The 12,954-nt window shown below is 40.9% G+C and overlaps 1 protein-coding gene across 1 annotated transcript in view; it reads left to right on the forward strand.

Annotated features, from left to right (window-relative positions):
- Positions 1–12,954, forward strand: part of LOC147894808 (dynein regulatory complex subunit 7-like) — a 589,338-nt gene that overhangs the window by 377,977 nt on the left and 198,407 nt on the right. The window contains 2 exon segments of the mRNA XM_087385174.1: positions 3,190–3,280; positions 3,608–4,622. Of these exon segments, the coding sequence (XP_087241300.1) occupies positions 3,190–3,280; positions 3,608–4,622 (1,106 nt within the window).

Genomic DNA, 12,954 nt, shown 5'->3' on the forward strand with positions numbered 1-12,954 from the left:
TCGCCCTGGGCTCATGGAGGCTGTGGCTCTATGGAGGTGTCCCAATTAAGTTTTTGCAGTGGGACCCTGGGGAATGGGAGTGGATAGATGAAGAGCACCGAGAGAAGGGCATCCCCTTCTTTCATTATACAGTCAGTAATGCCAGGAAATTCCAGCTCAGCTGTAGGGGTTGGAGGCCCACCAGAGCTCCTTATTTGGGAGAATTTTCAGATTTCTGTAGACTTGCATAAATTTTTTTGGCAGGGGCTCTGGAAATCCCACTGGAATAGAAAAATCACTCTCTTGTTTTGGCTTTCTATTCATGGTGGGATAGCAGTGAACCAATGGAGATCCAGGTTTGGGGATGACCCTACTTGCCCTCGTTGCCTTTCTGCTTCGGAGACAATTCAGCACTGTCTTTGGGATTGCAGACAGGCGAGAATCATATGGAAGGGGATTGCAAGACTTTTCAGCACTTTTGTTTGCCTCCCCTTCTATATGACCTGGGATTAGTGGCTTGGCTCACTCTTTCAGGGCCCTAGATTTTCTTTGAGAGACAGGACTCTTCTTGGGTTCTTCACACTCGACAACACCTTGTAGAGTCGTGCTCTCTAGAGGATGTTCCGGCCACTCTCTTCAGGGCTGCTCATTCCTCGGTTGACTCTCCATGGGAGGTTTTAACTAGCATTGCAGCATGGCACATTTGGAGAGCTAGATGCACTGAGGCTATGGAGTGTTCTCAGGTTCACCCTTCTCGGACCTTGGCCAGTACTTGGACAAATACGGTACACACTCTGATGGCGATTTCGGCGACCATGCAGGGATCCTCTCGAGCAGCCTCCTCCAGGAGAGTTACTTTTCTCAAGGATTGGAGAGACTCTCCCTTCTTTGCTAAGACTTCTACAGGGTTGAGTTGGCATTTTCAGCCTTAGCCTTGGTTTCTTTCTACCTCATTTTTCTGAGGAGTTTTTTATTACATGCTTAGCATGTTGTATTTTTGCACAGAGCTTGCTCTAGCGAGTTTCTTTCTTACTTAATCGAAGTTTCTTTTTTGCAAAAGAAAAGAGACTTACATGTTGTATTTCCGCACAGAGCTTGCTCTAGCGAGTTTCTTTCTTACTTAATAGAAGTCTCTTTTTTGCAAAAAAAAAAAAACTGAAAATGGAAGAGTCTGATACGTTGAGTGCGCATATAGCAAAAAATTCAATCTTTAGGTCAACAACTCTCCAATTTGAAGTGTTGCCCAGATGACGAGGACAGAATGGTTGTCGTGATGACAAGTATGGAAGGGATTTCTCACGTTGAGAATGCCCTTGAAGTACTTCGCATTGCATCGACTACATTCGAAGATATGGTGTCTCTTTTGCTTGAAAAGGATCGCCACAACAAAGAATCTCCATCCTATTCAGCGGATACTACACAGACACTTGCCTCCACCAGCAAATGGAGACCTAGGCCATCGACTCCAAAAGCACGAGGAAAGAAATTCAAGCCATTGAAGTGCACTTACTGCAACAAGCTCGGTCATATGGAGGACTGGTGTTACCAAAAGCTTACTCAACAACAATCAAAGGATCATGCCAGTTGGGTGGCATCCACCACTAGTGATGATGCAAACGAAGATGACCCACCGACACAGGATCATGCTCTTACAGTCTATCTCCCACATCTAGAGGATGATGGAGATCATGATTTTGCTTTCTAAAGCATAATATATTTGGGTACTCTGCCCTGGGGGTGTTTCCAAAAAATGAATGCAATAAATCATGTGTGTTGAGTCAATAAAGGTCCTCTGCCTTGGATAGTCCTCCTAAAATGATGTATTTCTTTTATATTTTTGGTGTGTGGCTCCATGTTCCTTATTAGTCTTTGAAGCTAGGTGGGGATGTACTGTGGGAGCCATGTGTTTTTGGCTTTGATAGGTCTATTTGTTGGTGCATTGGTCTCCTAGACCTCTGAGTTGATCATGCATCCATGCATGATGAGCCTCTGAGCCATGCTAGATGAGATTTCTATGTTATGCTCACTAGCCTTTGAGCCATCCTCACTTGCCTCTGAGATTGTGTGGGAGCCATGTCTAGTTCTAGACCGGCATTCACAGTTTTGATGACCATCATTGTCATGTTCTGTTCTTGGTTCCATTCCAGTAGTCCCTCACCTTTCCTCCATGGGGGGGTGTTAGGAAATGGAGTCAATTTGAGTGACTTTTAGTGTGTTCTAGAGTAGTACTATACTACTTTATATCCTAGAGTGCCATGTATCACTATGGGTCTTATCCCATATACATTTGACACTTAGAGTGTGTGTGCCTATCCTATAAAGGCATTGTACTTTCATTGTCATTTTCATCAAGCCTCATGCCTTTCTTGATCATGTAAATACTTTGCTTAGTTGTATATTTCTTTCTCGCATTATTTCATTTCCATTATGCTTTCCTAGTCTTGCTTTTCCTTTCCATTCCATTCCATGTCTTGCATCTTCACTAGTTTGCATATAAACAAGTTTTATTCCTGAAGGCCAGTACACCACATTAGATTGAGCTGTATGCATCAAATACTTAACCAAAAAAGGTTGACAAACCTTTAAAACCTGATAATTGAATAATATATAATTGGAAATCATATCAATACAAGTCCCAATCTTAAAAATTCTCCTGAATTTTTTTCCCTTTAGTAAATTGTCTTCTTTTGCTTCCATGTCTGAGTCCCATGGACTGAGTTCCATGAATAAATTCATAAGGTTATTCATCCTGGCCCCACCAGATTTATCTGGATACAATAAACTGATTTTGTGAGGATGGAGGGCTGTATGGGAAGGATAGTAGGGAGGGGTGTTGGGGGAAGGTGGCAAGATCAAGCAGGAGTCCTCTAGCTCTCTACAAACGTCTTTCCCAATTCTGAAGCCAACGTAGGATGACTGCATAATATTTAAATTCTGCACTGGAAATAGGAAATAATTATTTTCGTTGATGAGACTGAAATTTCTGCAGGGTAATCAAACGTGAAATTCATGCATCACACATCTTTGGGTAGCCCATAAAGAGGAAGATACTGTGATGAAAATGTCTGAAAAGATTGAGAAATTGTGCATTTTATCTTATATTTTCAAAAAAAAAAAATTTTGGCTTCACCTAAAATCACTCTTGGTATCCAGTGTTTTATCCATTTGCTAATGTATTTACTCTCTCCCCTCACATCGGGGAGAATGCAGGAAATTACAGTCTGTCCAAGTTTTTCAACTGTGAAATTTGAGTCCAAGAAGGAGAATTGTTTACCATTGCAGAAGTTATCTAAGGTCAACAGTGAACTGGTATCAATCCAATTTTGAGATAATTATGTGCATGTTTTGATCCAGTATGATGTCTTCTTGTACAAGGGTATACCAGTTAGGAATCTGCTTTCATGAGAAGATTCCCAATTACATCAATGTTATTTCATGAAAAACGTACTCATGAATTTAATTTTTTTTATTGGACTACCCGTTGATCTAATTCTAAATTAGTATGTTAACAGAATTTCGTACTAAAAATCAACAGAAATCATTATTATAATACCATAGGTTATGTCATGTTGAGCGGTAGTAAGTTTTACCAAGAGTCTTGATTATTTTCCACTACAGGGTGAAAAAGGGAGTTATGTTCATGATTCTTCTCCCATCCTGAATTCTCAATTTCTTCAGCAAGAGAAGCGGGAAAGGGATTCGCAAGTTTCAAATTTCGTTCAGAAGTTTCAGGATACTTGTGATTATGAACTGCAATATGGTCAGAATGAAGAGGAAGACAACCTGGTCACTTACTGTCTGGAAAAGTCTGCACCTGGATTGTTTTCATTGGAATCATCACAGAAAACCCAGAGTGTAGAAAGTCAGCTTCCCACTAGCCATGAAGGGGTGGGAAATGAAGTTCCTTTTGATTTGCAGAAGAGGGATGCATACACGAACTCAATTGGATCACCTGAAAAGGACCCATTGGATAAGAAAAGGCTTCACTGCTGGGTTATGGTGACATCAAACAAGAGGGATATTTCTGAAAGCTTCTTTATAGAACCCAGCACGGGCCGAAGGTGCTCACTTAGGGGATGTCCTTACCAAGCAGTTGAATACATCTGGAATCAACATAATATCTGGGTAAACATGCAACCTAATGATAACAGGTCTGGTTTGGATGATATGTCCTGGGAATTGAAAGAGCCTATCAAATGGGAAAGGGTTCTGGATTCTCTCTTATGCAATGGGGATATTCAAGAACAAGAAAATGTACACAATACAAAGAATTTTAGCAGTACTGCAACTACAGGGAAAAAATTAGAAGCATCCATGTCTTCTGTACAACCAGGAGCAGTGTCTTCTGCAATTGATATGGAAAAAGCTAGAAAATTTGGAGAAACAGATCTTTATGCTTCAAAATCTGAAAGTGGAGCTTTGGATGGAAACCATATAAACACAAGTACAGAGAATAATTATGTCTTAGGACCAAAGTCAAGCATCAAGACTGGCCTAAAGGGTATATCACCTTCCAAGGAAGGAACCGACAAAAACACTTTTGAACATGCCATTCATTATGGACACATGGAGCCATACCATTGGCTTCTCCCTTCTTCATGGGTTCCCCGATTAGAGATTCCGATGGAATCTTATGTTATAAGGTAGCTTTGTTCCCTTCTCCTCCATTTAGTATACAATAAATGGCCATCCAATTCATTATCCTCATATAGCTGGAATAATAGTGCCTTTTTTTTCAAGCTATCTTTAAACATATTCTTATTTTTATTTTTTCCCAGAAAGAAGATACTTCTACTAAGTATGACCAACTACATCAAATATAACAAGAACTCCTACGATCAACAAAACATCCCTTAGATAATTACAAATAATCTGGCTGGAAATGAAAGTGATGTAGCCAGTTGGGTGCCTCAAATGCGATGGTGGTTCTATGGGTGTAGGTGAAAAGAAAAGTCCTCCACAACCCAATTACTCATGACAGAAACTCTCCTAGCAGTAGCCACTCAGGAAAATCCTAGAATCCTGCTCCAGGTGGGCATGAGAGTCTTTACAATGTCATGCCAATAATACAGGTACACTATGCTGGATAAGTTTGACAACCATCAATTGCTGTGCATCTTATCTCCAAATCTGCCATGTTGTGACTAGGGACAATCTCCCATGCTGCATCGATGAAAGAAGAGTGACGCTTTCAGGAAGTAAAATGCACTGCATCCAAGCAAATAACCTGGGGGTACACCCTACTAATTTTAAGTGCAATTCTGTATCTTCTCCCTCATAATTCCTTTGTGGTCCCGACTAAGCCAAGCAACTGCTCCCTAATTGGTGAACAATTCACCTCTACTAATCCTGCCAAGAGAAAGACCAATACCCTGTTAGATCCCTTGGGCCTCTCTATAGCTCCAAAGCTAGTACTAAATGCAGGTGCAATATTTGCACCTGCCCCCTCATAATCATTGTTGTACGGATTGTATAAGCCAGGAATATGGTCTCCAAGTGATGAACAAATCATCTCTCCTGAATTCTAATCTTGCCAAGCAAAAGACCAATACTTTGCCAGCATATGGACAAACATTGCAAACACTTTGATGGTTATTTCACCGAGCATGCAAGATTCTTCTAGGTCTACTTCGGCCAGGATAATGATTTTTCTTAGAAGAAAGAGATAAAGAAAGTTTATTAAAGTCTTCAAAAGACCAAAGGGTCTCTAAGACTAAAAAAACGAGATAAAATGAGAAAAGCTGATGGGTGGGGCCACTAAGCGTGCATCTACACCCATGACCAATACTGATATCTAATCCCCATGAAAAAAATAGATATACAATGTGATGTCATTGTGGCACTCCTTTGTATGCTGTTTGAAGGACCAGATCCATTGGCCATCTGAGAATGGCTCAAAATATAGTGGCTCTAGCAAAGGAGGGCGTCGCTAAGAGATAAAGCCCATGATGAAGCGTTGTTGATGATCGACTTTTGTGGTGCTCTATGGCCACCTCGCAATAGCTCTCCATTAGACAAGTGCCACTGTCACCCTAGTTGGTTATATCCCCAAGCCTGCAATCATAGAGGGAAGATCTCCACGCCTCGTGTGGGTCAATGCACTGGTAGGTGGTCTATCATGTACCCCTCCAGACCTCGGATGCATCATCTCCTTGGAGACTGTTGGTCTGTGTCATCTCACTGAAAAAAATCAGTAATCGGTCTCTGCCTTGACTCCAACTAGGCCTCATGATCTCGTCTCCATGTTGGCCTCATGAAGGAAAATCGCTCCAATCTGTGATCCTGATGGGCCAAGAGGCTAGAGAGGAGTCCAAATTCCATCTAGTCTTCGTGTTGGCCTCATGAAGGAAATTCACTACCCATCTATGATCCTGATAGGAGGCTGGAGAGGGGTCCAAATCCACATCTGAATAATCAATGGTGACGCCCTTGGATCTCATAGTACACAGGACGTATGAAAGCAAAGTGCTCCTCGAACTCAACCTCTAGGAAATCGCATAGAGTGCAAATGCAGCTCTCCCGAGGAAGCCCTGGCCCCTTTGGTCTCAATGTGCAGTCTATGAGAAGAAACGTGAAACAAAGGGTGGAGAGGTTGTCCTTTCTTTTCTGGGACCATCATAGGCAGGACATGTTATTCTAGCCACAATCCTGTTTCTTATCAGGATTTTCATTTGCTCAAAATCTTTTAGTGGTATTTTACAACAGGTTTTTCATGCTTCACATGATCTGTCTATGCCTTGCATTTCTTCCTCTCTTTCATACTTAATAGAATTCTTCCTTTTTTTTTTTGTTGGTAGGGAGGGGGGAACGTTGCCAGATCATGTGGAACCTTGCCAGATCATATGGGCCTCTCTAAGGGTTGAATGGACTTAATCATTGCAAGGCAATGCGGACATTGGGGCTTTCATCCACATAGAACCCCCTCTTTTTCTCTTGTTAGACCTAGAGTACCCATCACTTTATGAAACTTATCCTCATACAAGCAATCTCTACTTCTCACCTCAAGAATATATTATTTCCATTCTACCCTCTCTTAGGGGAAAATGCCACCCTCTTTGCCTTCTTTGTTATCATAGCCTGTTCTACCATATTGAAGTCTCCCTTTCCTATCGAATTGTTTGTATGAGGCAACCAATTACTTATCTTCGCCAAAAGACCGCCCAATCTCTTGTGATATTAGATGCATCAAATGGAGTACACCTAGCCCAAAGCCTTCAAGAAGTCAGATAATTCATTGCACTCTAGCGGGGCAAAAACATCATGTGCAATAACAAAAGGGAGGAGCTAAGCTGAAACAATAATGCAATTTCCACCACATCATCCACCAAGAGCAATAGACTAGAATGTATGGATGGAGAGAAGATTGCTTGGTCTAGAAAATTTCCTATCTATAAGTTCATGATCTTGGATAAGAAAATGTTAATCGGTATATGAATGACCATTAGATGAAGGTGGTTTTTGATGACGTGTTTTTTGCAACATATGGGAGTCTCAGCCCATACCCTATGCATTCCAATTGACCTCCCTCATCTAGGAGGAGTTGGTCGGTGGAAAGGTTATTCTAATGGAAAAAACTTAATTTTCTTTTTTGCAAAAGATGAAGGGTTAAGGATCTTGGTTTTAGGGTTTAGGAGGTTTCGGTTTATAGATCTAGGATTTAGCCATGGAGGTTTAGGGTAGGATCTAGGGTTTTGCACTACAACCATTTGTACCATTAGCGATGGTTATTCCACCGAAAACAACATTGATTTTTTCTTAGAAGACGAAAAAGCATTGAAATACTCGTGGATATTGATATTTTCTATATAAACATTTACATAGATGGTTATATTTAATCTGTACTTGGTAAAAAAGTGGAATCGTTTTTTACAATTGTATTGATGCTGACAAATTGTAAACAAAAAAGAAGAACGTATTGGGACTAAAATATTCCCAATTATCCCTAAAGATTATGTGTGTGTGTGTGTGTGTGTGTGTGTGAATATCTTAAGATCTCCACTTGGCCTCTGCATGTACGACTTCGAATTGTCCAGTCTATTGTTCTAGCTTATGTCCAGTTCTACCTTCCTCTATTACATTGGTCATCCCGAGATCTCACCTCCTTTATGTCTCAAGCCATGGAGATTTTTTGGAAAACAAAGCTTCATAAAAAAGCTTTATGGCTGCTCAAAATGGATATGCTTTGTTCACCAAGAATGCATGGTGGTTTGAATATAATCAACATCCAATTTCATGTGTTGGCAAGAAAGATCACTATGCTCAAGACATTTTTTTAACAAGAGCAGCCTTGGTCCATTATGTTGGCTTTTTTGTGTGGACAGATGACCACAAATGCTTATGGACATTGGCTAGTTGATCCATCAGAAGTAGTATTGGGCAAATTTCAAGGTAAAATACCTCGCTGTCCATTTTCTAATTCCTTGATACAGGACTGGAAGCAAGTACTCTCGCACATCAAATGGTCTCCCCTTCCTACTTCTACAGATTCCTCACTCAGAATGGAAAGTATTCATTGGAGTGCTGTGTACTCCTCTCCCCTTGCAGCTCAACAGCCCATCAGAGCTTATAATCTTATGAAAATGGGTATCCGTTTCATTGATGATGTAGTAGATATGCAAGGAAATATCCTCACTTTTCCAGTAGCATGTCGACAATACAATCTGGGGATGCATCATAGACCTATATGGAAAGCTATTGCTGATCTCTTACTCCCTCTGGTTCCGATACCGACATTGAATGTCAGAGACAGGCTTCAAGATTGGCACCTTCAGTCTTCAAATACAAGCATCTCCTCTAAGCCTTTGCATTTATTGACTTCTATACAGGCTTATCGATTGATATTACCTCCTCCTTGGATTGCCCATCATGCTAATTCTCTATGGCATTTGAACAAGTCATTAGCCTGGTGGAAGGGAAAATTGCAATTGATATGGAAGTTGAAAATGCCATTGAAGCAACGTTTATTTTTATGGAGATGTATTGTTGGTATTCTTCCGGTAGGGGTGAAATTGGCTCAAAGGCGGATAGCTTCACCTCTTTGTCCAAGATGTCACCTTACTTCTGAGAGTATTCAGCATCTACTGTGGTCTTGTTCACATTCCAGAAACCTTCTAGACAGAATCTCCTATTTCTTATCTCTCAGATTTCAAGCACACAGGTTCTACAGGTTTTTCTAGATGTATGGCAAACTATCAGCATCTCTGTCACAGTATCCTCTTTTCTTCCACTGGATCAGATACTGGGCCTTATGGACCCTCTGGTTGCAGCGTAATCAAGCATATCTGAATTGTCCCCTTCAGCATCCATATGAGTTCTTCCGAGCCTCATTGCGGCAATCATTATATGATGCCTTACATGAGGAAGATTTGGATGTCTCTTGTATTCAACTTTTCTTTTACTGCTTCTGATGCATAGGGATTTGGCTCTCTTTTGAGCACTACCCAGATGTAAATGAAAGTTTCGTAATTTAAGTATCTTGGTTTCACAAAAAAAAAAGTGTGTGTGAATATCTTACTTTCTCTCCTTCAAAGGCATCACTTATGTGGCAGATGTACTTCAGGATGATGGCACACTTTTATCCTTTTCCACGGCTGCCAGCAAATACGGTTTGGGAGCTCATTATCGTCCTCTCTGGCATCGGATTTCAGCAATGCTTCAACCGTTTTTGCTAGTACCTCGCATGGAACTTCAGAACAGGCTTGAGGATTGGATTTTACGCTCTTCTTACTCTTCAGCGTGTCCCTTGAAGTTCTCACATATTACAGTGCCATCACTGTATAAAGTGCTATTACTTCCACCTTGGATTTCTGACAGAGCAAATACTGTTTGGCATATGGATCGCCCACTAAAGTGGTGGAGCAAAAGGCTGCGTCTCCTTTGGCATTACAACGTCCCTCTTCGACAACAGCTTTTTCTTCGGCAAGTCCTGCTTGGCATTTTTCCATCTGGCCAGCTACTTGCACACAGAGATATTGCTCCGGCTGTTTGTCACAGATCGTTTTTTACAATTGTATTGATGCTGACAAATTGTAAACAAAAAAGAAGAACATATTGGGGCTAAAATATTCCCAATTATCCCTAAAGATTATGTGTGTGTGTGTGTGTGTGTGTGTGAATATCTTAAGATCTCCACTTGGCCTCTGCATGTACGACTTCGAATTGTCCAGTCTATTGTTCTAGCTTATGTCCAGTTCTACCTTCCTCTATTACATTGGTCATCCCGAGATCTCACCTCCTTTATGTCTCAAGCCATGGAGATTTTTTGGAAAACAAAGCTTCATAAAAAAGCTTTATGGCTGCTCAAAATGGATATGCTTTGTTCACCAAGAATGCATGGTGGTTTGAATATAATCAACATCCAATTTCATGTGTTGGCAAGAAAGATCACTATGCTCAAGACATTTTTTTAACAAGAGCAGCCTTGGTCCATTATGTTGGCTTTTTTGTGTGGACAGATGACCACAAATGCTTATGGACATTGGCTAGTTGATCCATCAGAAGTAGTATTGGGCAAATTTCAAGGTAAAATACCTCGCTGTCCATTTTCTAATTCCTTGATACAGGACTGGAAGCAAGTACTCTCGCACATCAAATGGTCTCCCCTTCCTACTTCTACAGATTCCTCACTCAGAATGGAAAGTATTCATTGGAGTGCTGTGTACTCCTCTCCCCTTGCAGCTCAACAACCCATCAGAGCTTATAATCTTATGAAAATGGGTATCCGTTTCATTGATGATGTAGTAGATATGCAAGGAAATATCCTCACTTTTCCAGTAGCATGTCGACAATACAATCTGGGGATGCATCATAGACCTATATGGAAAGCTATTGCTGATCTCTTACTCCCTCTGGTTCCGATACCGACATTGAATGTCAGAGACAGGCTTCAAGATTGGCACCTTCAGTCTTCAAATACAAGCATCTCCTCTAAGCCTTTGCATTTATTGACTTCTATACAGGCTTATCGATTGATATTACCTCCTCCTTGGATTGCCCATCATGCTAATTCTCTATGGCATTTGAACAAGTCATTAGCCTGGTGGAAGGGAAAATTGCAATTGATATGGAAGTTGAAAATGCCATTGAAGCAACGTTTATTTTTATGGAGATGTATTGTTGGTATTCTTCCGGTAGGGGTGAAATTGGCTCAAAGGCGGATAGCTTCACCTCTTTGTCCAAGATGTCACCTTACTTCTGAGAGTATTCAGCATCTACTGTGGTCTTGTTCACATTCCAGAAACCTTCTAGACAGAATCTCCTATTTCTTATCTCTCAGATTTCAAGCACACAGGTTCTACAGGTTTTTCTAGATGTATGGCAAACTATCAGCATCTCTGTCACAGTATTCTCTTTTCTTCCACTGGATCAGATACTGGGCCTTATGGACCCTCTGGTTGCAGCGTAATCAAGCATATCTGAATTGTCCCCTTCAGCATCCATATGAGTTCTTCCGAGGCTCATTGCGGCAATCATTATATGATGCCTTACATGAGGAAGATTTGGATGTCTCTTGTATTCAACTTTTCTTTTACTGCTTCTGATGCATAGGGATTTGGCTCTCTTTTGAGCACTACCCAGATGTAAATGAAAGTTTCGTAATTTAAGTATCTTGGTTTCACAAAAAAAAAAGTGTGTGTGAATATCTTACTTTCTCTCCTTCAAAGGCATCACTTATGTGGCAGATGTACTTCAGGATGATGGCACACTTTTATCCTTTTCCATGGCTGCCAGCAAATACGGTTTGGGAGCTCATTATCGTCCTCTCTGGCATCGGATTTCAGCAATGCTTCAACCGTTTTTGCTAGTACCTCGCATGGAACTTCAGAACAGGCTTGAGGATTGGATTTTACGCTCTTCTTACTCTTCAGCGTGTCCCTTGAAGTTCTCACATATTACAGTGCCATCACTGTATAAAGTGCTATTACTTCCACCTTGGATTTCTGACAGAGCAAATACTGTTTGGCATATGGATCGCCCACTAAAGTGGTGGAGCAAAAGGTTGCGTCTCCTTTGGCATTACAACGTCCCTCTTCGACAACAGCTTTTTCTTCGGCAAGTCCTGCTTGGCATTTTTCCATCTGGCCAGCTACTTGCACACAGAGATATTGCTCCGGCTGTTTGTCACAGATCGTTTTTTACAATTGTATTGATGCTGACAAATTGTAAACAAAAAAGAAGAACATATTGGGGCTAAAATATTCCCAATTATCCCTAAAGATTATGTGTGTGTGTGTGTGTGAATATCTTAAGATCTCCACTTGGCCTCTGCATGTACGACTTCGAATTGTCCAGTCTATTGTTCTAGCTTATGTCCAGTTCTACCTTCCTCTATTACATTGGTCATCCCGAGATCTCACCTCCTTTATGTCTCAAGCCATGGAGATTTTTTGGAAAACAAAGCTTCATAAAAAAGCTTTATGGCTGCTCAAAATGGATATGCTTTGTTCACCAGGAATGCATGGTGGTTTGAATATAATCAACATCCAATTTCATGTGTTGGCAAGAAAGATCACTATGCTCAAGACATTTTTTTAACAAGAGCAGCCTTGGTCCATTATGTTGGCTTTTTTGTGTGGACAGATGACCACAAATGCTTATGGACATTGGCTAGTTGATCCATCAGAAGTAGTATTGGGCAAATTTCAAGGTAAAATACCTCGCTGTCCATTTTCTAATTCCTTGATACAGGACTGGAAGCAAGTACTCTCGCACATCAAATGGTCTCCCCTTCCTACTTCTACAGATTCCTCACTCAGAATGGAAAGTATTCATTGGAGTGCTGTGTACTCCTCTCCCCTTGCAGCTCAACAACCCATCAGAGCTTATAATCTTATGAAAATGGGTATCCGTTTCATTGATGATGTAGTAGATATGCAAGGAAATATCCTCACTTTTCCAGTAGCATGTCGACAATACAATCTGGGGATGCATCATAGGCCTATATGGAAAGCTATTGCTGATCTCTTACTCCCTCTG

The sequence above is a fragment of the Dipteris shenzhenensis genome, chromosome 14 (genome assembly GCF_047967505.1).
Source record: "Dipteris shenzhenensis isolate YYH24624 ecotype China chromosome 14, Dip_SZ_1.0, whole genome shotgun sequence".
Taxonomy (NCBI): domain Eukaryota; kingdom Viridiplantae; phylum Streptophyta; class Polypodiopsida; order Gleicheniales; family Dipteridaceae; genus Dipteris; species Dipteris shenzhenensis.